General features: G+C 44.8%; 1 protein-coding gene across 1 annotated transcript in view; it reads right to left on the minus strand.

The window, feature by feature from the left end:
* The window catches only part of LOC138449643 (cholesteryl ester transfer protein-like), a 204189-nt gene that overhangs the window by 16996 nt on the left and 160373 nt on the right, over positions 1-26820 (minus strand). Inside the window, exon 12 of the mRNA XM_069604785.1 lies at positions 7568-7635. Within this exon, the coding sequence (XP_069460886.1) occupies positions 7568-7635 (68 nt within the window). The remainder of the gene's footprint in view (positions 1-7567; positions 7636-26820) is intronic.

Below are 26820 nucleotides of genomic sequence, written 5' to 3' on the forward strand. Positions count from 1 at the left end.
ACCTGGCCACCCACTGTCCCCTGGGCCCAGGTATCTGCTCACCCTGCCACCCTCCTGCACTGCCTCCTGACCGGCCACCCCTTGCCCTGGGGACTGTATCTGTATCCATATAGTCCCTCAGCCCCCTTTTTCTTCTTTTTCTGCACTTATAAGACTTACCCAGTCTGCACCTGTAAACACAGCACTTGCCACATTCTGGCTGCACTACCAATGTTTATTGCCTCCATGATCTATTTATTTTGATTATTTGTTCTCCGCTCCGCACTTTCCACTCTCCCCCTTCCATGCACTTTCCCCCTTTCCCTTTCCCATGCACTTGCTCTTTCGAAATGTCACTGGGCCTAGTAAGATCGCTGTTGTGTTCTCCCCTGTTACCCTCCCTTGCCTTGTCGCGCTCTGAAACACTTGTGTATGAGCATGATACAAATAAATATAATATCATGGCAGGTCCAAGACCTCCAGGAGGAATGAAGAACCACCGGCCAGCTGATGATGGTGGGAGCCAAAAGAGGCAAAGACTGGGACCTGGAGTCTTCTTGGTGAATTATGTATCACTTTACAGTAGCAAGGCCTGACTAACCCACTCTGGCCATCCAGGAGGTTGCTGAAAAGGAGAAGCACACAGTGCCACGCTGATAATCCCTGCCCAAAGGAAACCATTCCTAAAAGCATGGTTACCCTTGACCCAGATCAATGTCCCAGATCAAACATGTACCCCAGCCTGTCCCTCTTTGACCAGTACAAGTGGAGTTGCCAAGAAAGGTAAACCTCTGAGAAATATAAACCCCTTCCGCTCCCAACAACATACCGTTTGGATTCATGGAGACAGGGGACAGGGGGTTGGTGTGAAATACACTGAGCCTGTGTTTCAGTGCTGCAGAATACGAAAAAATGGGCCTGGAGGGAGCCCTAGAGCGAAGTACTAAGAAGGTTGCAGGCTGCCATCCCCCTCAGCATTGTAGCCAGAATTAACAAATGGTAGGGCCCTCTGGAGCAGGGTCTCAGGTCTGTATCAGAACTCAGGCAGACGGGAGAGAACCTGACTGAGTTAGGTTACAAAGCCTGCACTGAAGAATGGAGGTGGGACATGGAATTCATTCAAGGTCAAACGCCAACCAAACCTGCACAGGGTTTGTCATATCCTAATTAAGCTCCTTGAGGCATCATGAAGGGAGGAACCAAGGCTCTATTAATCATCATCGAGTTGAGGGTGAACTATGATGATCAGTCTGTGGAAAAAGTCTGTAAGTGTAGCCAGAGGAGAGCAAAAAAGGTCCAATGGGCCACAGAGGGGATTAAAGGGAGGACCCCAAAAAGGTAAAGGCCCTTTGTGAAAAAAAACTCTTCAGACCACTGGACAACATATGTGTAGAGGGAGACCGGTGTTCCCCATACCCATTGGAGAGGAGGGACATCCCACCCCAGAAGTCTATTATTGTCTGCAAGAGACCAGGCGGCTCAGGGAACCAAACTCTGATGTAATGGAGAGGGGTGACATGGAAGCTCTTGTGCAACCTTCCTCTGAATTGTCTGATGGAGAACATAAACAAACCTGTCAGTTTGATCCAATTAGTCCCACACAATGGCTGCCTATTAAGGACAATTTAATTCAAGAAATTTGTTTATGTAAAAACGTTAAAGATGTTAGCCTTTAGATTGAGGTAATGGACGAACTGGCAGTGCAATTTCAGCCAACGAAAAAAGATAAGTCTTGTCAATATGATCAGACTGTAGTTAAGAATGATCAGACATCTGAAGTCTATATGTATCAGAATTCTCAAACAACTCAATGTAATCTGAGCTGTCCGGCTCCTCCATGGAAAAGTCAACTGTTGGGGGATTGGAAGGGTAAAATTGCTACGATACTGTGGACAGTTTTTGTCAGACAACTGCAGAGCTGGAGCATATGACATTGCCACTGGATAAAAAAAACAGTGAAACAGCGAACATCTTTATTGAATCAGAAAGCTCCTGCCATTGTTACTCCTATTGTTGAGAAGCAAGCTCAACCTTTTTTGCCTACGTTGTTGACTGAAAGAGAGGTTGTCCAAGTCCCTGTATTACTGTCTCAACAGAATATCTTTAGCCCTAAATATTGTTTACGGAGATGCATATTGGTAAAATCTTAATGCCCTCTATTGCTGATGATTTCATGAAGAAGATCTTTATGGATCATAGGAATTTTATCATCACTAACGTAGAGACCTCAGTGGGACATGAACCTAGAGATGCCCTGAGGAATAAGACCCTGGCATGGTTACGCCAAAAGTCTGACCCAGGCGTTGTGAGAATGTCAGACCTTAAAATCATCCGACGGGTCAGGATAGCTCACTGGTGCAATCAGGGTGCCAGGGACTGTATACTGGTGGGTTGAGGTTTAAGTAACCTTCCTTCCTTTGTATCCATCTCTAATGACTTTGAGAGTCTATGCAGACCTGAAGTTAGTTGTTGATTTTTCTGTTTTATAATACTGACATCTGTGAATAATGGACCCTCTCTGTATTTTCATTCGTTTATGTGCTTGTCTTATTGTTTGTTGACCCCTTAGGCCTATGGGTATGTTGGCGCATTATAAGAAATAAATAATAATAACGCACTCCCTCCTCTCATTAGATAGTGGACCCCCACGAAAGGTGCATAACCCCTTTGCTTGACAGAGTTCCTTTACGTAGAGTCTCTCAGCCATGGTGACAAATTGGAGGAGAGGAGATGAGAGCCTAGGGCCTAGGCATATAAAACTCCCTGTGCCCAGATATTGCAAAATGACGAAGTCTTCATCTCCCCTTCCACTGGCAAACTGAAAGGATACCTGCCAGTCCACCATACACAAATCAGAATGAGGGGTTGCAAAAAAGAAGCTGCTCGTAGAATGGGTCAGGGCACAAAGAGGCACAGCATCTCTATGACACTGGACCCCCACATTGCTGATCTACTTCACCTAGGTTTCTAGTTAGATTGAGACCTTCTCCTTGGTCTCTCGGTTCATTCTCTAGACCTCTCTGCAGTCTCTGGTATTTTTTATACCCTCTGCTAGACCTCACATGGCCTCTCGCTTCCTCCTTAGATATGATTCTCCAGACTTCACCACAACTGATCACATAATTCCTTCCTAGGTCGAGGTACTTATTCCTTCTCCTTACTTTTCCAGAGCTCTTCACTTATCTTTATAAGAAAGAAAGGGCATTTCTTCCATATCAACCAATTGATATTATCATCCTCCTCAAATGTCCCTCTTATTCAGGCTTCACTTGGGAAGGCAGAGTCCTCCATTGTTTTGTCTCATTTGTGGCATCTGTAGCAACACTCTTATGTGGGTACCACATACTGGCCGCACTGGGTTCTTATGGGGGTGCTTCTGTCTTAGACTTGGCCGAGTTCCTGCTCCAATACTGCAAGAGGATGAGCTACCTTGGTAGAGGCAGCCAGCTCCCAGTTTGCCAAGTAAGCTGTGAACGTCATGTCTGCTTCCTCACGGCTTGTCCCCCTTAAAGGTTTCCCTCATCCTTTTTATACACCTAGACCAGAGGCTCTCTATGTGTAAGCCACCGTAGGATTGGTCTTTCCCATGACTGACACGTCTCAGGTCTTTTGATGACCCTTTCTCCATAGATACCTTAATTGGTTTGTGATGCCCTTATTATTAAGCGATTCATATTCGGTGAATGTTAGTTGGCCTTCACTGGTCTAAATTACCTGCTCCGAGGTTTTGAATATGCACTTTGGCCTTGGCTCCATTTTGGAATCAGCTGTCATGAACCATGGACATAGCCCCTTCCGGTCTTCCTGTTCCAGACGGAGAGTGTGCTCCTTGATACTTCGAACATGGCCGTGCCCAGTGCCATGTTCCGTACTAGCCTGTACGTCGGACACGGCACGTTCTATAAATGGGCCACGCCCCCATGCCTCCGCGCGTCTCAACGCTATCTCTAGGTAGTGTCTCGACGTGTGTGTGCTGCTCGGCGTTATCCTTCCAAGTTCCTGGCCAACTCCCTTATTCTTTCTTCCCTTTTCCCCTGTTTCCAGAATCTCTTACCTTTCTTCGATCCTCTTCCTGGACGTCCTGGAACACGCGATTTCCTGGAACTTTGAACGCTCGCGCTGGAGTCAGACTCGACTCCCGCGCACTTATACAAGTCCCGGTCCGGCCGGGAGAAGGAGTCCTCCGGGGAACGCCACAAGAAGAGAACTCAGGTGAGCCGGGGGAAACCTTTGACATCACTGGCCCGCTTGCACTCGGTTCAGCGTTGCTCCTCAGTTATCAGTATGTGCCGGGAGAGCTGGTGTGGCGCTCCACCTGAGCACGAGATGAGGTCGGGATTCTTCCTTCCATCTGAATATGTAGGTATGTTTGTTCAGTCAAACTCTTGTGGACAGCGGAAAACATTAGCTTCCGGTTTGTCTTCATCAATGCGTAAGGCTGCTGGGATTTCTAGTTCTCTTTCAAAGGTTTAAAGGCCAGTGTCCACCTAGAGGAATTGCAGATGCTGCATCTCAGAGGAGGGTGAACATCCAGGGGAGCCACACTCCTTACACCCTCTGGTGGGCTCATTGGTTAGTGACCGGATCATACCAGTCCTCTGTGGCTCAACGCCTCCTACCAAAGGATGGGGGGTTCTTCTCACTCATCACAGTTGTCAGTGAGGATTTCTCACAGGTAGCCCCTGTTTTACGTCTTTGAAAAATAGGATCACAATTTCTGAGGTAACTTCCTCCATTATTCCTGCCTCCAGTCACCCAGAGCACACATCAACTGTGACAATTAAGTTCAGTTACTAGTCTCCAGGGAAAATCAATCTCCGTATGTTTTTATATTAGGTTTCTCCCATGTCCCCACTAGGACCTAATCAGTGCCATTGGTTGTGTGGCTGCTTTCAACACCATGTCAGTCTTCATACACTTGATGAAGTCTCTTCCCTTCATCTTTATTTGAACGTACCTGACCATCATTCTTGTCACCAGGGTAATAAAGCAAAACTACACTGAAGTTGAAGATTAATTTCATTTATTGATGAATATTAAGAGTAGCGGGGTAGCTTGGGAGGGCATCAGACTATTTGAAACTACAGTAATTTCTCCCAACATTCATGATCTTACCCTTCTCAACATTCTAGGTTACCAAGGCCACACGGATGCACACATTACATCAGTGTATGACTTTTCACGTGGGAAACCGGCTGCAGGAAAACCAAACCATTCTAAAGTTTGTCGAGTTGCTTTACTCTCACCGAGGACTAGTAGCAAACATACAAAATTATAAAGTACAATTTAACACAGTGTTTAGTCATTGGGTCACGCTTCAACTTCTTTCACAGCAATACAAGCTCCCCTCAGGCTGTAACCCACTGTGTAAAAAAAGGTTGCAGTGAAAATAAAAGTATACATTTAATTTTGAGGAGAAGAAGAGGGGCGCTCCATCTCCAACCCCATGGCACTCGTAATATCCCAAACTAACTTTCGTTCATTACAGCCTATCAGGAAAAATATCCAACCCATATCGTTACTCCATCATTGCACCCAAATTTACTTTTGAGTCCCTTCTCATTCGGAGGTGACAGTATGGCACAGAGAACCACGGGACTGCGCTTTACTATCGTGGAGTGAGTAGATATTATGATTAAGGAGTCCATACAATTGGTGTTAGCAAATCGGATGGATTGGAAGGTGAAGGTACATGAAATGATGTTGGCATACAGAGATACGCCCATGTGACAACGGGAGCAGCACCAATGAGAGAATGAGAGGGAGACAAATGCGATCGCAGCTATAACCACATTGAAAAGAGCACGACTGAAAAAGAGAGGAAGGAATGCTAGCAGGAGCGAGAGTTATGGAGACCATGATGGTAGGAGGTGTAAGGGAAAACCAGTGTATGTGGGAGAGACATAGTGAGGGTGAAGAAACCGTTCCGAGTACCAAAGAGTTGTTTGCGGTTTTATGATTTCATTGGAGTAAGGGAGGTTGGGAAGAGACATATTGTGAGGACAGATGGGAAGAAATGGAGTAAAGATTGTGTTGTATTAATAAGGAATGAGGAAGCTGCAAGACTTGCTTCTGACGAAACAAGCAACAATATGGAGGGGTGTGTGGAAGATGAATGGTGGAACTTGGAAGAATAGGAGTGTGCAAACTGGTTCCCGTGAACAAACACAGGGAAATGATGGATGTGAACAAGAATTGATCAATGAACATGTTCTGGAACCTATTCAAGTGGGAAGGGGACAGGACGGTGAGGGTGGCAAGGAAGGAAATGTAGCACATGAGCATTTGAACATACCTGCAGGAGGCGCGGGAAGGGAAAGTGGAGGATAAGACCATCTAAGTGCAACAAATATGTTATGTGTTAACAGGGGTAAAGAAGTTTATCAAAAGAGGAATCTAGTAATAGTTCCATTCATACTAAGTCAAATTGTTATTTAATGGTGTTTAATGTCATATTTTTGTACATAAGGAGAAGCATATAATGTATTAGTTATCATAGCACGTGATGACACTCTCACGCAAATTGATGTTTGGGAAGACTGTTTGGTGACTGTTGTATACAGCTGCGGTCACTATATTTATGAATAAACCTACAATTACATGAGACATCGACTCATTGTTTACTACAATAATCATTTCAAAAGCCACTCAAAAGTCCAACTTGATATGCACTGTTCGACAGCTAGGAGACGACTGTCAGTAATGCACATCAGGGAGTGAAAGGAATGCTTGAACCAAAACCTTCGATCGACCTGCAAAATGACTGTTGTGCCCCCAAAACAGCGTTACATTCATTGTAATGAGAGGACGTGTCCTTTCGGCGGCCAATCAGCATTTGGATGGTAAAATCCTGCAATGGCACAAACAAGCTAACAAATGACAGAGGCCCTCATTACGACCCTGGCGGAGGACCATGGTGCAACTTGCACCATGGTCCATGGCGCAGAGCTGCCAACTCCGCCATGGGGGTTGGCGGACTTACCGCCCCATTCCGACCTTGGCGGGGCGGTAAATCCCCAATCCCCATTTACCCTTCCCCATTCTCATTTTTGCCCCATAGGGTATAATGGGAGTGGGGAAGGCGTTAATTACGCCACCGTAAATTACGGTGGCGTAATTAACAACAGGTCCCGTAGCGCCATGGATTTTTCCGCCCGGAAAAACCAGGCGAAAAAACCACCATGGCGCTACGGGAACTCGTAGTAAGGCGGAAAGGTACGCCATGCATTACGCTGGCGTAAAACCCTTTCCGCCAGGGTCGTAATGAGGGCCAGAGTGTTGTTTAAGGGGTTCCTCCAGTAGCTAAGCTGCATTGACTCCCGCTTTCTGCCACTTTTTAGTGATGTCAGAATGATCCTCATCGTACCATGTCGTGCGTGAGGACAAACAAATCTGAACACTTCAGTTGTGATTCTGAACGAAAACGGAAAATATTCCTTGCCTTTGCCCAAAAATGGAGGGTGGAGATCAAATTGTAGATATCTTAATGACCACCCTGCAGTCACAAGAAATGCCAAGAGCATTGAGGACCACAGTTGAGCGCTTCTGGCATAACACTTTGACATACCTCCATAGTCTAGATACTTACCCAGCATCAGATAAGTGCAAGATCAATTTCTTCTCCGCATACGATGCCTGGATAGTAGCAATAACCTCCTATTGAGAAAAGTAACAAGGGTCAAACAAAAAATACCAATGCTACAGTATACACATAAATAGAAGTTTCTTCAATCATCTCTTCTTTTTCTCCCATTATGGAAATCAGTTGATCCTATTCTGGAAACAAACAAATTGCTCAATATTAAAAGGAAACTTCACCAAGGACGGGCTCGTAAGCTCACCAATGAATACATTCCAGTGAAGGTCTGAATTAATGCGCACGGGAACACTTTACTTTCAATATATTGTAGAGGAAAATGTATGTATATTTGGTGATCATTTCGAAAATAATATTGAATTTTACCAGTCCGTGGGTCAACAGGCCAACCCTAAAAACAACTTCATGCCTTTTTAAAAATCCCAGAGAAGGCCAATGAAAAATAGATCATTTCAAGCCTGTTTTTGCACCCTAAAATTCACAATTTTAAGTAGCTCTGCGGTGCCTTAATAACGGCACTTGTGACATCCTATCCTCATTTGTGAGCCACGATGCATCGCAGCAACCTGAGGCTGCCCGCACCTCTTTATCGCAATGGGTACATTAGTTTTGCCATTTGTTCATATATTTGCTGGTCCCATGTGTCAATCTCAGGACATCCCTTGGTTTGCCTTTTATTGTATTGTACTTAGTTTTGGTCTTCAGCCTGGAGTAATATTGCCTACACTTCAGTTTTCTCTTGATTATAAAGCCTTGCATTGCCAGCACCCCTCTTCTGACACTTGTCATACTCTGCTCTTTGGTTTCCCTACTCTCTTTCGTGTGGCTTCCTTCGGTTACTTTCTCACCTCTCCGGAGAGCACCTTTACACCAGCTACTGATACTGTTTTGGTTAATACTATAGTAAAGTAATTGTTTTGTTTTCTCTATGTTACACAGTGTTTATTCTACTGGAGCCAACTTGCGAGTCCTTCGCATGCGGTAGAGGGCCCGAGAGATGTCCACAGGAGTGTTTTGGCCATTCTGAATGCAAGTGGATCACAGCCCTGAACTCCTGTATAATAGCAACCAGGTATTGGGAGAGCAAATGCCCATTCCACAGTTTAAGAGTGCAGAGGAAATGGCTGCCTCACATTTCACGACACGCAGAGGAAGAGGCTATCTCAAGGTGTGTAGAAGTGAATAATAATCATACACCTCAGCATGTGCAGACACAGTGCCTGTTCCTGAAATGTCTAGTGAAAAGGAACCTTTGCACTCCCCCATGATGGAGAAATGAAGTGGCAAGTATATGTTTCAGGAAAAGGAGAGGAAGTCCATACCCATGTGTCAGGATACTGGGAGGGCATGACTCACCCACATTTCAAGATGTGGTACTCAAGAGCACACCCCTCATCTTACAGTCTGCATGTGGACAATGAGTGTGCCCGCGCAAATGCTTTGCTTTGTGGGTCACCACAATGTCTGACCGGATGTCACAAGATGTCCTCTGTTGTGTTGTCGTTTTGGTCCCAAATATTGGATGGAAAAATCACATGCTTTATGTATACTTGACACTTGGTTTTGTGCAAATGTGTAGACCGTGCCAGATCAAATAGAATAATTATGTCCTTGCTGTGTTGGCATTAGGTCCCCCGTAATACCAACACATGGTGGCTTCTAAATTTCGATTACGCTTTCACACAGCTCCACTATGACTTGGGTGTTGAGAAAGGTGCTCACAGTTCTGATAGGCCTTCTGTCTAGGCCTTGAGGAAGCCACCTCCATTTAACCTAAACTCTCAACAAGATCAAGGGTTGCGGTGAGTTGAGTGGGCTGATGTCTTTGAGGACGTTATCAAGGCTTAGTGGGGAGAGAGGTCAAAGTGATTACCAAAAAGCAGACTACAGTTTATAAAAATCATACACCACCCGCACATAGCTGTCCGCAACACAAAATGTGCCACTCAGGCACACCGTGACCATGAAAGCTATGCCTTCAATCAAGGTAACTAGCGTGAACATGAAACCACCCGTCTTCAGCAGAAAGCGACACATAGCCAATTCACCAACTTCTCTGATGACGAAGCATCTCACTGCACATAATAGAAGGTTGCACACTGTCCGTGTTCAGGAAACACCTTCTTAAGAACGCCCCGCCCAGAAGAAATAATGGACCTCACAAGAATTTATAAATGAGTCAATGTACACAGTGCAGCAGGTGAAGCACCTTAAAAACTAGCATCTATGTGGTGAAACCCAAAGAATGAGACGAGGCTCCACAGATTATTTGATGCCCAACCTGATGAGACACAATGTCACATATGGTACCGATGTGCGTTTATGTTTTCGCTCCACAAACCATGCCCAGCAGTAGGGAAGTACTGCAGTAAATGCGGCAAGGCCATCCACTTCCAAGCAGTCTGTATGGAGGCCAAATGATTTATTTATTTATTTTAATATTTATATTGCGCCGGTAGCTCACGAGCCTCGGGGCGCAGAAACAAGGACACGAGAACGGATGGACAGATAGTGATTAGACAGAGCGGACGGGACAGTCGCATAGAATTAAGCTAACTGAGGTATAGGCAGTGATGGCCGTTTATTTGAAGATGTGGGTTTTTACCTGTTTGCGAAAACGCGAGTAGTTGTTTTCCAGTCTAAGGTGGTCTGGTAGGTTGTTCCAAAGGTTGGCTGCAAGGGTTGGATTGATATATTGATTTCCACCAATAAAACAACTGATGAATGAGAAACTGAAAAGAAGTCAAGCAATCACACAACAGAGAGCGAGCCAGCAAGACAGGAGTCAAAGACCTTACAAAGAAGAACTCTCGCTACAACCAAAAGTGGATGAATATGTGTATCCCATGATAGAAACCATAGACACAGCCAAGAGCCCACAGGTGACACTCAAAATAGGCCAGAATAATATGCCATTTATTATTAATGCTGGTGTCACATACAACATAATGAGGGCAGAAGACATTCAGAAACTTAACAGCAGCATTCCCACTTAGACCCTCCACAGCTCACCCCTGCAGTGCCTCCCATCCGCAATGTGCTTAGGCCAAGTCACATTTTCCCTGAGCGTTACAACAGTAATTCTCGTATTAGAAAGTTCACCAAAAGGACACTGTATACTTAGACTTAACACCCCCCCCCCCAAACTAGGCCTTATTGGCATTAACAAATCCATTTGAGCAAGACAACACAACGAAAGTCAAAACGTAAATACTCGCAAGTCAACTCTACTCCTTTCGAAATAACACAAAATCAACCAATTTCTTAACCTTTTTAACGTCTGGGTGAATTAAATACCAATAGCGCTCTCATAAAACTGTACATCAACAAAAATGTCAAACCACTTGCCAAGACCATTGCAGAGTTGATTTCACTCACAAAAATGAGTGTGAGAAAAACCTGACAAACTGCTTCAGTAGGAGATTATGGGAGAAGCCACAGGCCCAACACACTGGCTATCTTGTTTAGTGGTAGTTCTGAGAGAAGGGGGTGCATTAGGTTCTGCTTTGAGATGTTAATCCTAAATGGGAACACACATAGAGAACACCATCTTTAAATGATGGTCATCACCAACATGAACTACACTCAGAATCAAAAGCCATAATCACGCTCTCTACATATCGTGGACATTTTAGATATAGAATATACAGCTCATCACCTGTGGCTGAAATATTGCAGGAACAACAATGGTGCCTACTCCAACCATTTGACATCAATTTCAGGTACAGCAATAACATCTTTTTTTCCGCAGAAACACAGACGGAGCACAATGAAAAAGTACAATGTGTTTGTCATGCCCTCGAGGAAGCAGGCCTCACTCTTGATTACTAAATGAATTCCTCTAGTTTGACGAACACATCTTCCCCGAAAGAGGCCTCACCCAGATCCCACGAAAGTTCCATCATAAATCTTACTCCCCCTCATCAAGTAGGAGACATTAGATCATTCTTAGGCATAAGGGGCTACTGTGCTTATTACAATCTCAGATATGCCTCGCTTACCGACCCTCTCCACTATCAATTTAAGGAGGATCAGTCATTTAAATGGACACCTGGATGTCAAAGAGTTTCGGAAGCCCTCCAGGATGCACTGTTATATGCAAAACACTTGCATACGCCAACCCACTATGGCACACTCAAGTGACTGTAGATGCCAGCCCTGCTGGGTTGGGAGACATACAGGGTCGAACTGGGACAAGAAATAGGTCCGGTCACCCAAAAAAAAAGTGGCCCACCCCTCGCCTCATAAAAGTGGCCCACCCCTCGCCTCACAACCTTTGACCTCTGACGACATCACCAGAAGTGATGTCATTTGACCCCCCCACCCCAAAATGACATGCCGGGAAGCGATGAAACACGACCTTTCACCCCTTGACAAAACAGGAAGTGGCATCAAATAGCATTGTTCCTAAGTACACTAAATAACTGTGAATACAAGCAGACGTCCAAGGACAAATGATAATATGTTATTGTATAGCACTTACGCTTAAGCTCTTTTTTATAGAACAAATATGCATACAATATCACCCAACCTGTGTTGGTACTCATTTATCAACCTAAGAAGGGTGAAAGGCTTTTTGAAGTTGAGCAAACCATTTTTTTTTCTTCTTCCAAACCGGCCCAGGCATGGCCAGAAACTGGCCCCCACACCCCAGGGATGATTTCCACCTGGCCACGGGCCGATGGGCCGAGGGGCCAATCCGACCCTTGAGACATACCAGCCCAGAATGAAAAAACACACACAAAATTCTATGCACATCATTGCCTATGCGATTCTTGAGCACTGTCAAACACAGAAACAGCACATTCTCAACCTTGGAAAGAAAGCCTAGCAGCTGTCTGTGCTTGTAAAAACGTCCACCATTTTCTCATTGGCAAATGTTTCAGTTTGGTGACAGAGCATCAAGCGCTTCTATTGCGGGTTGGCCATCCCAAAATTAAGATGCCGCAATGAATAGAATGGAACTAGGCTGCATAAATACAGATATAACTTTATATATAAACCTTTAAAAGATCTAAACCCATCTGACAACCTCTCACGATGCCTCGTGCATTACAAGCGGTCTGCACATTGGAGGAATATCTACATTATGTGTTGTATAACGCACTACCGCCAGCCCTCAGCGAAGAGGACTTCATCGCAGCACCCAAGATGACACTATATCTCACTTGAGAAAACAAGTGCAAAGCATTTAAGAGAAGAGAACTAGGATGTTGATGAACTTCAACAAATTGCCACTGTTGATACAGAACTGGCTGTGTCAAACAAAGCACTCTTTCTGAGAGCCACAAGACTTGTTATATCCAAGAACCAGCGGAAAGCAGGAGTCAACACCGCACAAAAACCATCAGGGGATATTAAACACCAAACGGTTCCTCAGGAATCAAGTTTGGTTTCTTTACATGGATGAACTAATAGAGGCCATTGTATAAAACTGCATGGCATGTCACAGCAAGAAACGATTCTCTGCTTCCCACTAAGGCTCACTGACCTAAACATGCGTGGCACAAAGTTGCCATTGACTTCTATGGTTCCCTCTTCAAAGTCTCATACCTCCTAGTGGCAACTGATGAATACTCAAGATTTCCAATAATAAGAACCACTCCATCATCATTTAGAGCAGTCGCTAAAATGCTAGGTGAAATATTGATTCCACAAATAGTAAAGCCAGACAATGGACAGATTTCATGTACCTAGCTGTACACATTTGATTCCTACATCGCTTTGGCAACCCGGGCGCAAATGGCCTTCATCGCCCATTCCCTGGGCTGGAACGGAGGATAACGGCCCGGATTCCTTGTTATCAGCCCTCGCTTCGCTCATGCCGATAACTTTGGCTGGATGAACGCCATATTGAGAACTTTGCTACAAGTAATATAACAAAGAGTATCCATGGAAACTGCAGCCTCAGAACACAAACATATAACTAGGAATGCCTTTCTGGTTACAACACTTTAGGAGACAAGAAGACACTATGACAATATCAACACAAGGCAGAGAAGATAGCCCAATCATTAAACAGACAAGAGAAAACAGAGACATATTTGAATGAAATATGCCAGTAGCTGAATGGAACACTGGCTGGGAAGTGGGAGGCGCCTAGCCAAAAAGGACAGCAAGAAAACCACACAGACTTGTTGAGTAAATGTAACACCATATAACAGGATAACTGGGGAGGATATTTGATGTGTTAATCATGTGTGCCAAGTATATGGGGGCAGATTGACTTAAGGAAGAATTCTTTTCTGTTCTAGTTCACAAAGAAAGAATTTCTTTCTGAAATGAGAGCTCATGCACTCTAACTTCAGAAAGAAATAATTTATTTCAGAAGTCTGATGGATCCGCCCCAGGATATGCCCCTCCCCACAATGCCAATGATTCAACGCTACTAAATTGGTACTCTGTTTATCAACCTCAGAAGGAAGAAAGGCTGAGTGGGACCTCACAAGATTTGAACCTATGACAGCAGATTTCAAAGGTTTCACAAGAAAGCACTTAACTCGCTGAGATTTTTCATTGGAGCTCCGACATCAATCATGGCCTCAATCACAAACATGTAAAGTCCACGAGCAGTCCAAGTCTAGGGGCACAACTGCACAAGACTTACAACTTTTGCAACCCCAAAACCGTTCAGTGGAACTGGGGAAATACTAATGACAAATGTTATTGCCTTAGATTCATTATTAGATAAAACACATCAATAGTCATCACATTGTTCCATAAATAATAGACTTGTTTTTAATACCTAAGTCCCAAGCACAAGTTAATCATCGAAGGACAGAACACAATATTAATGTCACTTCCCATTGGGGGTCCCAATGTACTTTTCTTTTTCTTGTGAAATGCGGTGTACCTGAAGTAGTCAGAGCCACACTATTTTATTAAGAAGTCACTTTTAGCCACAGTAATCCATTTTTGCCTAAAGACCCCTCCCCCTCCCCAAGAGCACATGTCTGTGAGTAAACCGGCACTACTTGAGGCAAGCAGTTAGTTTTACTCAAAAGACCACTTAGAGTGATCATGCCTGTACACATAATTCTGACCCACAAATAGGGAGTTTCACTTGAGAACACATTGAGTGACCTTGTGCACTGTAATTAGTCCCTTAAAAGGACAGGTCATTTCCTGTTGAAGGATAACGGATATAAAATAAATTGGTCATTGATATTGTGCTCTGTCCTCCGACGATGAAAATGTACTTGGGGTTTAATCATTAAATATGTTTTGTACCATTTATGGACATTTTTTATTATTATTGTTGTGTATTATCTAATATTGAATAACAGGCATGGCAATTGTCTTTGGGATATCCCCAGTTCCACAGAAGGGTACTGTGGTTGAATAATTAATAGTATTCCCTTGTTTTGCATTCCAGGGCCACTCAAATACACTCAACAAACACTTAGTGATATTGTTTTTAAATACACTAATGTTACAAATCTGTACAGTGTAAAAGATTACATTTTTGTTTTCAACAATTCACTAGTTCCCATATTCCAGGGAAAGCCCATTTTCATTAAGACTCTGCCCTCCAATAGAGCATGACTACAAATTATTACTTTACTTATTCACATTTCAATTGGAGGCTCTATTACTCCTCCCAGCTTGTAGCAACTAAATATGCTAATTCACTCGTTGCTATTGCAACTTTAGCTTTCTAACACCTGATGTCTGGTAGACACTCTGCAAGCCACTTCCATAGCTCTGAGTAGCAGCGTTGGTGAACTGAGTTAAACCATAGTAGAAAGAGTGCAGTGCAGCGGCAAGATTACGGATTTCTCGATCTCTTGATGGCAATCTCCACTGCTCATGGTTTCTATTGACTCACCAACGGCAGCCAAGACCTCATCTTGGCATACCATAGAGCTGTGGCGGGGGGCAACATTTGCTGACGGACTTGGGTGGCTCCTGAGGAGGGGAGGAGGGGCACCAGTACTGTAAATTATTGACAGTCCTGAGCATTAACATCTTTCACAAATTAGTGCTAAGTGCCTTATTGGGGATTCTTCCCTGAGAAATCTTTTGAAATAATGTGTTTAAGTGGTGCTTTTTACAGCACAATTTCTGAGACATATTGGGTAGAAGGCCATACATTTTGACACATGAAAAAATACAGTCGGTGCCATGTTACCAACAGTGCACATGAGCATCTTACCACAACTCCCTGCCTGCATCCACAATATATGTTAGCATTTTCAACTATAAACGACTTTGATGTTGAACACAACACATGCCACCACTACCACTCTAAATGACTTGCATGATGTGCTGTATTGCCTCAATATATGCTAGCATTGACACTGTATATCACTTTCATGATGCTACACTAATATATGCCACCATTAGGCATGCCAAGTCTCCCGCAATTTGCTGGAGTCTCCAGCAATGGGTGATGGATGCCTGCACTGCCGCATTTCAGTTCAACTCTTTCCTAAAATCTGGAAGGTCTGACATTTCTTCTGCCAGCATTGATCGCTGGCACTGTTGGGAGAAATATCAACCCAGTCAGATCTTGCAAGAGGACTGAGCATCCTGTTTATTTCTGTTAGTCCATCCTGCAGAGACGTAATTGGCTGCTTAGCAGATCACTTCACAGCAGAGCACACGCAGCCTATGCGCCCCACATTATGACTGTTTGACCAGATAGAGAATGGATCAGACTCCATCCCTCTGAGTGATAAAGCAAATCCAGGTGTGAGGAGGAAGGAATGTGAATGCAAAGCAAGAGACCAAGGTGAACAACCAGGGAGGTGGGTGAGGGGCAGGGCTGATGAAAGAGGGATACAAGTTAAAAGAGGCTCATGGAATGGGATGAGGATAAGGAGAGATGGGGCAGAGGAAAGATGGTGAGGGTCAGGGGTGTATGCTAACGGGATATGGACGAGAGACAACTAGGGTGATGAGGATCAAATGAGGTGACTGGTAAAGGAGGTGGATGTATGATAGGAGAAATGGTGAAGGACAGCAATTATTTTCAGGAAAAATTGGATTTTGACCACCATGACACAATTAAGTCAAGTGAGACATGATTTGAATTCAGACCTTTAGCGACTAATCATATAAGCATGTCTTGTTACTTGGCAACATGCATGCCAATATACACCAGGTAATTCCGGAGATGATCATCCCGTAGTTTATTTGCTCTTTGCCTTAAGGGAGTTGTAGTTCTAGATTTTAAATGGAAAAAATAAAACGACAGGTCCCAGAATGCAAAGAAAAAAACAGGAATGGAAGTTGTTAGGAAAGATTTCATATATGTATGTAATTTTCCCTTCATGTGTCAACCCCCAAACTTTTTGCTGCTGTTTAGACACCACTGATTGACTTTGCCAGAGAAGCACAGCCTTCAGCTGCACTCCTCTCGGCTTTCGCTCCCTTTTTATGCGGAAACTGACATGCCCTTAAGACAGTCAGTACTGGGAAACTTTGTTTCCCTTAGTCCTTTTCTCATGTTGCAACTTTTGTGCAACATGTAACAAGTGTGCAATGTATCTTACCTTACAGCACACTTGGCCCTATAGTCATTTCCAAAGGCCCTAGATACTCTCGCTGGAGTTTTTATGAACTGTGCAGATGTGTCATGGACAGGACTGGTGGCAGCTATCGTTTCACATTATTTTTAACCATGTCCTGCCATGTTATCCGCGTTAACCGCATTTGGCACAAATAGGTGGCCTGGCTCTAAAATGGCCATGCCACGAGGTTCTTTGTCCTGTCCTTTGGCCATCTTGCCCCTTCACCTTCCCCAGGTCGAGTCGACCCGGGCCAGTCCTTATTTGGTCATGCACTTTCCCGCGAATCCAAATGCTTTCGCAGGCTTCTGCATGCCTTGTGTGTGCGCCTCCAGGATGTGGGCTGGGATGTCTGTTCCCAATACACATCCTGGGTGCCAGAGAGTCTGGATTGTCCTGAATGCCTGAGACCACTGTTGTCTGTGAATGGTCTACATATGGAGTGTGTGTTTGTGAGCAGATCTCCCATTGGCTCCTCTCCGTTTTGGCGCGAAGGGAACTTTGGATAAGAGGAGGCTGGAAACACCACTACCAGGTCGATCTCCTGAGTTCTCACTGAACAAAGGATAGGATCCAAGTATCCTGCAACTACGAAGCTGAGTCGAGGAACCGCTAGCGACCCGCTCGAAGGTTTGGAACTCTGAACCCGTTGTCGTCCTGTTGGAGCCCTCTGCATCTGGTCATCCTAGAAGGTCTGCGAAGATGCTTCGACCCATTGGAATAGTGGAACCAACTATACTCGGCACCTTCACCGAAACCTACAAGTAAACTTTCTCGGAAGTGTCCCACGGCCAACCAGTGGGCTGACCAGCTTACATGGGACCTTTGCTCTGTCTCCGCCGTCGTTTGGAGGAGGCCCTCGAAACTTGGTATACTGCTAACTCTGTGTCCACAGCACCCTCAACCCAAATTTCGTACACTTGGCATTCCCAGGTCTGAAGTGAGACGAGTGCGCACGGACCAGAGCAAACGCGGTTATCATGTTGCCCTGCTGCGGCAACGTCCTTTGCAAGACTGCTGCATTTGTGACCCTCTTGCCCCTGAAGCCTGCTGCAGTGAAACTGGGGCGATTCATCCACCCGGAGCGGAGAGATCGCCACTGTCCCGTTTGGGGAATCCTCCTGGATCTCAGGAACTGAAAGGTGCAGAGACATAATTTTTGCCGCATTCAAACCTACAAACGAATTGGACTAACCTGCCGAAGTTTGGGTCTCCTTGCCCCAGGGACCAGTGAGTAATCTTTACCCCAACCGGTGGCCCCTAGCGCCAGAGCCCATCTTTATGCATGAGTGGCCCCTGGGGGCCCCTCTCCTGTCCACTGCTATTGCGAAATAGCGACTGCCTCTGCCTTCAAGTGGAGGTCCTTCTTGAATAGTGTTAGAGACCCCTAAAGAGACCCAACTTTGTCTATTGGAACAACCGCGTGCATTGGCACCCATGTACTACCCTTCCCACTCCACAGCTCCTCCTCTGACAACTACACTTCCTACTCCACAGCCCACACCACAACTACCCCTCTTCTTAGGGCTTGGACTGCCTCTTAGTTAGGTGAATAACTGATGTTGAATTGGGCCTAAAGACTAACTGCACTGCCTGTTTCTTTCCCCTCTAGGTTGTCAACATATTTCGTGCAGTCATCCCTTTAGACCCCCCTTTAGACCCCCTGGTCTTGTATATATATTGTATTGAGTGTGATGCATTGGTTTACTTAGTGTTACTGTCATTCTTTGCTATGGTCTATGTTACAAAGGCCTTGTAATAAATGTGTCTATATTTTTTATATAACACCTGCCTGGAGTAATTTGTAAGTGTCCTTGCTCTGTGTGCTCATTGCGGTCCTTCAGTCACCCTCACCCCTCCTGAGACTTAGTCTTGACCGCCTGCCATAGGTTCCCTGATTGGTCTGGCTTGTCCAGCGGTTACCCTTTTCCAAGAAACTAGGTTGGCCCTCTGAACCTCTGCCCCTCCTGGACAGAGTTCAGCAATACTTCTTAACAGAAGCACATCTCTAAAATGAGCGAGTTGAAGGGGCATGTTCTCTGCAGATGCAGTGTAAAATCTCCAGCAAAAGACGAAACCTTAGTATTTATACTGTAAACATCTGTAGTATTCATACTGTAAATCGCTTTGATGTTGCTCCCCAATATATGCCATGGCCGTTTCGCCACTGCAAATAAGTTTCATGATGTTAAATTCACCATTTATGCCAGCATTGATAAGATGAATGTATATCGTGTTGACAAAGACACACACACTCAAAATATGCCACCGTGTCATGATGAGACCCCATAGCCGTCTTAAACACGTGCAAAAAGCACACCTGTAGGCGCGCATGCGCACACTCACACTCAAGCACACACACGTGCACACATACACACACCATATGCCTGACCATGCACTTGCACCCACAACATTCAAATTCCCGAACACACACATTGCATTACTTTCAAACATCCATAAAAAGACTGTTTTCATTGGTGTGATTTCAGGTTGGCGAAGAACCTGCGGGATCATCCCCTGTGCCATACTGCAGTGGTCGAAGTGTACAAAAAGAAGTAGTGGAATTATGTTCCCTGCTGGCCTGCCCCGTTCTCCACACACCCCATCGCTGCGCCCCCTCCCACACACAATTTTAACCCCCAAACATACACACCTGCTATTTAAGTAAATGTTCAGTGCACTGAAATTCAAGTATTAACTTCTTCCTACACTTTTATTTTAAAACGAAACCATTCCAGAACGGTTTATTTTTAAAATAAAAGTATAGGAACCGTGAAACTTAAAAATAAAAAGTATAGGAGCACCGCTCCTGACCACTCCCGCCCACTTCGACCTAACAGCCCACTTTTATGTCAAAAGGCAGTGCTGCATCTTCTAACACCGCCTGCTCAGCAGGATGAAGGGGGTGGGTGCACCGGGCACGGAGGAGAGGCCGAAGTGGTGTGACCGACACCCTAGCCCCTGGCCCTGCCACAGAGCTGTGGGTATCATGCACAAGCCCTGCACCATCTACAGCCATGCTACTGTGGGCTTTAAAAAAATAGATGTCATGAAGGAGAAGCAGTCTGTGTGCAATACATCCATGCAATGTAATCTCAAATAGGTAGATTGCTACACCACTAGAATAGAGGCAAGAGCACGTATCCTCTGACATGACAGGATGCGCAGCGAAGGTGACTATCTCACACCGCGCATGCGTAAAGCAAGAGCATAACTCACATTCCAAGATGTGGATGGAGAGCAGCTGACATTCTCACACCTCAGGAGGTGAAGTGTCGGTGTCCATCTCACATGTTGGGATAAAGAGAGGATGTCACTTGCTCACATGTCGGTATAAGCACAGCCAGTGACTATCTCATATCCCAGGATGTGGAGAGCAAGCGACTATCTCACTGGTCAGGCTGTGCAGAGAAGTGACCATATCACACCCTAGGATGTGTGGGCAATTGACCATCCTACAGGTCAGAATGTGGAGAGCAAGGTTTTATCTCACTTCTAAGAATGTGGAGAGCAAATAACAATACTAATATGCATTTATATAGCGCTACGAACCCACAGGCATCTGAGCGCTGCTTGTTATTACCCACTGTGTGTGGTGCTCATTTCTCGACCTCCGAAGGATGAAAGGCTGAGTTCGGCTCTCTCGGGATTCTAACCTGCGTCGGCAGGCTCGGCACAGATGTGAAAGGGAGTGCTCTACTCACTGTGCTATCTGACCGGCTAAACGAGCACCTTTCATATGGGGAGGTGGAAAGCAAGTGACTATCACACATGTCAGGTTTTGGAAAGGAAGTGATTAACTCACGTGCAAGGATGTGGTGACACTGCTAGTATTCTGGTCTTGCCAAGAGGTTAAATGAGGGGCAGGGAGAGCACTGCCACACATTAACCCTGAGCCATTTCCATCTATGTGGGGGACAGTGGCTATGGAAAGGGACCAGATTTCTATTCCTAACCCCTGTGCAAGCACATTTCTTTGCAGACCCATGTCTCCTGCTGGACCTCAAAAGACAAATGATCACCAGTGTTTCTGTTTTCATCGCAGGCAGAAAGAAATGCAAGAGGATCAGCAGGAGCGGAGCAAACGCCCAAACGGAAGAGACAACAATCCACCATTGCCATACGCAGACCACGTGCGATATATTGTCTCGGGAGGATAGCTCAGGAGCAACGTGCTCACCTTGGAAGCAAGACGACACAGAGCACTACAGGTTGGATCCCCGGGTCCGCACTGAGAAACCTCTGGGTATTAAGCGCGTTATAAATAACCTATCATATCATATCATATGGAAGACTGGGCACACAATCAGAAGGAAGCCCTCCAGTAGTCAGTGATGATGGCCCCACATTGCCCAAGCCTGAAAGACAGCGACGAACAAGAGAAGCAACAGAAAACGGAATGGCAGCAGAGGTAGCAGCACAACGATCATCCACACGGATAGTAGTAGGTCACGGCAGCTGTTGCTACCCACCTTCGACCACCAGGGACTTAAAAAGAGGGGTCTTTACCCTAAGGGTAGCGTTACTCACTGTAAGGGTGCTCGGTCACCGGACCCTAACATGACCAAGGAGACGTGACTAGCTTGAGCAGGATTAGCTATTGAAAGCTGCCCAATCAGCCCAATCAGCCCGAAGGAAAGAGGTTTAAAAAGGAGACAGGAAACAGGAAGTGTGGGATCCGAGCTGGAGACAGAGGACCAGGAGACCTGCGGGAGGATGGGGGAAGAGGTGAAGTGTGGAGGCTATTTTGTCAAAAGGTAAGGCTTTGGGTAGTGAGTGCAAGGGTACTGCAGTGTGAGTCAATGTGAACGTGAAGTGAGTGAGGTTAGTTTACTTAGTGTAAGAGGAGTGTTTGGGAAGTGGTTGTATGAGTGCAAGGAGAGTGGTGTTATAGAGAGTGGGTGGAGTAGGAGGGGTAGTTATGGTGTGGGCTGTGGAGTAGGAAGGGTAGATGTGGTGTCAGAGGAGGAGCTGTGGAGTGGGAAGGGTAGCAGTGGTGTAGGTGGAGTGTAATAGAGAGAGGAGGAGTGTAGTACTGAGAGGAGGCAGTAGTAGTGGAAAGGAGGAGTAGTGGAGGAGAGGTAACATCAAAGGGTGGAGGCAAGGACTAGATTGTGTGCGAGAGACCGGAGGGACAGGAGAGAAAAGGGGAGGAAAAAGCAGGAGGGGTGGAGTCGCAGTGTAGAGAGAGGGGAGAGGAGGGAGCGGAATAAGTGGGTGTGGATGACAACAATGAATTTGACCAAGTGGCTGCAAGGCACTTCCCAAGTCCCTATATAACACCTACACCTGGATAGAGTAGGAACAGGTAGAAAGTCAACGAGGGAGTTTAGAGAGTCATCGTTTTAGAGAACCATACATAGCCTAAGGGAGCTATTAGACAGTAGCTGTTACCAGTCAGTAGCAATAACCTGTGGTCACAGATGCCTGGGATAGGGAGGAGATACCAGGAGAGACGAGAGAGAGGGAGAAGGATGGCCCTAGGGCCCACAATATTTTTAATAAAGATCTTTCAACCATCCTAGAGAATCAAAGTGATTTGTGTGCCTTCTGTGACAGTGCTCGGAGAAAATTCCTATTTCACATATTCCAGGATGTGGAGAGCAAGTGACTATCACAATTCCCAGCATATGACATGCAGGTGACTACACCACATGTCAGGATGTGGAGATTAAGTGGTCATCTAAAATCCCTGGGTGAAGAGAGAAATGGACCATCTCACATCCCACAATGTGATAACCAAGTAATTAATTTATTTATTGGGCATTTATAATGCGCCTATATATTACAAGGTGTTTCAAGGCGCATCAAGACAAAAGGGGGGAACAGGGAGGAAGAACAACAAAACAAAAACGTTTCTACTGGGTCTTGAGACATTTGGATCGTGCAAACGCTATCACAAGTATTTCAGGTGGGCAAGGAGGGTGGGTGCAGGGATAAAGAACAAACAAATTGTTCCTACTACGCAATAAGACAATCGAAGCGTGGAAGTGCTGAATCGAGGGTGCAGGGAGGGGTGCAGGTAAGCAAACAGAAACAATCCTACTAAGCCAGGAGACAATTCGGATTGTGCAAGTGCTGAACTAGGAATGCAAAGCGGAACGGGGAGCAGGCTGGAGTGCAGGGAGGGGAGGAAGGAGCAAGGAGAAGGTGGGAGGGAGGAGAGAGGTAAAGTAATAATAAGTAAGCAGGATTAAGCAAGCACAGGCAGCAATGACTAGCCACTTTGGAGTGGGTGCACAATAAGGGAGAGCTTCAAATAATGGTGGGAGGGCTAAATAAAATAATGCAAGAACAAGTCGGTAGAAGCAGCAATGGACTGCCACACCACAAGGTGCTGGGGGAACAACAGACAACGTAACAAGCAAAGAGACCAGAAAAAGGTGCCGTTACATTAGGTGGTCCAAGTAAGTAAGCAAACATACTGGCACAGCCTTCCATCATTGCGCAGGAGCTGGTACGTGCATGCAAACAGTGCAAAGACCAGCAGAGTAATTGGCTCGTGGTGCAGGCGGGTGCATGGTATTCATACATGAACACGAACTATAGACAAAGATCTGTGCAAGAATAGCGTGGATAGCAAGGTGGGTAAAAGAGCAGACAACACAGGCCAAATAAAGAACAAGACGCAGAGATACATGCAGTGAGAGGCTTCAGGACAGGGATCTGAGTCAAAACCATATGTTGTAGGCAAGTAAATGAGCAGCGTCGTATCGCACAGGTGTGGAGAAGGAAAGTGGGACAGGGGGATATATCAATCTGGAGTGGGCAGGCCATTTCACCGGCAGGGTTATGACAGTCACTAGGCAACGTATGGAGAACAAGAGGGTGCAAACAGCAGTCTTACCCTTGGAAGCAAGTCTTGTGGGGGAAGAGAAGAGAGGCATGAAGCAAGTTAATATGGGTGGTGCAGGAGATGGTAAAGGGCGCCTGGCGAAGCCCTGATATGCCCAGGAGGGTGCTTGTAGGTAAATAGATAGAAATCAGGGTGAGAGATCCGAAAGCAGCTGTCAAGTTTTTGAAGCTCTTTTATTTTGCCTTCAAAAAGATTTTGCACAGATGAGTATTTTTAAACATTTACAAAACTTTCGATAAGCACGAAAGGTTAGGTGGACAGATATTTCTTTTTTTGCGAAATACAAGTGAGTATCGTCCTCTTTTCTTGCGGAGGATCAATTTTCACAGGAATGCAAGAGTATACAGTACAGGTAGGTGATGACAGAGGGTGTCAACAGTGTGCGGCCCAGGACTGTGATAGGTCCGGGGGTACTAGAACAACAAAAGTGAACACAACACTATTTTACAAACACATATACACAGGGGTTGTGCCACAGAAAATCGACACAACAGTGTTTCGGCCAAGCTGGGATGGGATTAAGCCCGAGGTGGTAGTGGCCTTCATCAGGATGGTCTCTTAATAAAGGTTCTGTCCGTAAAGGAAATGGTCTGCTGTGGTGCAGCTAGGACGCTGTGCTGGAGTCCTGTTATGGTTGCCGGACTCTTGGGGTCATGAGAGGACTCGTGTGAATCGGGACACTCAGGCTATTTATTGATGCCTATGGTCTCTGGGAGCGAAGCCTGTTGTTAAAGTGTCTGCGCTCCTCGCGGTAATGGATGCGTTAGATACAGTGGTGCCTTACTGTGATAGATTTGGGATTTGTGGATAGATTTACACCGAATCTTGCCATGTTTAGTAGTGTTTGCCCCCGCCCCCAAACAGACAGACTTTCTTAGGTTTGCTAATCTTTTGGAGAGCCTTGCCACCAGCAGGTTTGGATATGGACTGCTTCAGTAGGATATCCACCTTCAGAACCAGATGGATTCTCTCGGAAACTCTCTTCCATAAATCTAGGGTCCAGAGACATATCCGAATTAGATGCAAAAGTGAGCCCCTCAAGTTATTCCCTCTCCCGCATGGATCTGTGTCAGTCAAACCTTTATGATCCATCTAACATGTGACCAATATGTTCTGTTTAACAGTTTGATGTGCTAGGCTCTTGTGACCCCAAAATAGATGACTATCTTGACATTTGAAAGGGCTATCTAAAAACACATGGGAGGTTGAAGGGTGTTAAACTCACTTTCAATGACATCTGGACCCCCTTCTTATGTATGAAGGGCTGGAGCACTAGAATTCACTTTTTGTATTTTTATTTTACTAGATCATTAAAAAAAAAATCAACAAATAGTATGAGTTCAAACAAAGAAGATCAGATTTGCAATTCAGTTTACGGAACATGTAAAGATATGAATGAAATAACAGTGTATGGATTAAAAATGATTAGTAATTTCTTTAGTTCCGAATCGCTAAAAGGATCTTGCATATTTCATAGTTAATGGTCAAAACAATGCATGTTTAAAGAAATGTTTATTTAAAAAACAAATAAAGAAAAAGTTAACAATATTTACATACAACTTGCATTGTGCAAGTAAACAACTGCTAGTAATACAACACACTGTAGAATTAATTATAGCCCTAGAGAACTCATAGATACACATTACAGAAGCTAATAGCACCTGATTGGAAAGCGGGAAGCCATTCATGCTGTAACTTATATAATCATGCTTAGCCCGATAAAGAAGTAAAAGTAAATAGGAGTCAAGAGATGCAATACAGATGAACATTTATATATTTCATGGGCATTTAGAGTTGCCCGCATTTAGACAGTTACTAGTTAAATTGAGTGTACGCTTACAGAATAAGGTCTACAAGATGACAACTTAATGAATGTAAACCAGTTATTGTTATGTTTTACTAAACGTTTGGGATATCAAGCAAGTTATTTCTATAACTTGAGAATGATACAAATAGTAATGCCCCATTTAGGGGAATCTTTATGCTCCAATATCTGCTCCACCTGCACATACCCTTTTCTCTGTCAACATCCTTTTCCTCCAATCAAGAAGCTTATCTGCTGATCGGCTTATAACTGTGCAACTTGTTATCAGCATCTTCTAGATTAGTGTTTAACTGACCATCCCACTGAAGTGGGAAACGTTTCTCAACTTAATTTCAATTAATTAACCTGCTGACAGCCTTCATCCTGGAGGTAGATATTTTGGAATATAGTTTTTGTTCCAAGATGAGTTTATTTTGCTAGAAATGTGTGTACAGGTGTCTGTCCTATATTTACCTTTAATAATCATTTTAAATGCATGTATTGACATTTGATTCATGCTGCCTACATTTTGATTAATGTAGCCCAAAGTCTTGTAGCTCTGCGCTTTCAACATCATTACACCATGTGGATTTGTATGTGTAATATTCACCTCTAAAAAAGGTTTAAGTGTCAGTCAATATTTACAGTATACACTGGTAGGTACTCCCATTCATGAAACTAGGCCAAAACCCTTGGAAAGAAACACAACATGGTATACGGTTCAGTCATGTCGGTGGGACACATTGTATGGCCAATGTATACTAGGGCTTATTTCACAATATACTGACCAAGCAGATAATTCCACCTTACTGGAGAGAGGCAATAATCATCTTGATCCCAGCTGTCTAATTACCACCCAATTAATCTCCTGGATTAATCTAACATGATTTTTGCGACTATGATCTTGAGGAAGCTGCAAAGTTGGGTGTATAAGGCCTATTGCAGTGATTACTTCCAATCTGTATTTAAAAAGGGATTTAAAAAGGGAGTCGGAGCATCTTCAAACTGCCTGATTTTCATCTTTTGTCTAAGAAGGTCAGTTTGACCAAAAGATCGGTTTATGTGGTTTTCT

Source organism: Ambystoma mexicanum, chromosome 1p (genome assembly GCF_040938575.1).
Source record: "Ambystoma mexicanum isolate Mex_15411 chromosome 1p, UKY_AmexF1_1, whole genome shotgun sequence".
NCBI lineage: Eukaryota > Metazoa > Chordata > Amphibia > Caudata > Ambystomatidae > Ambystoma > Ambystoma mexicanum.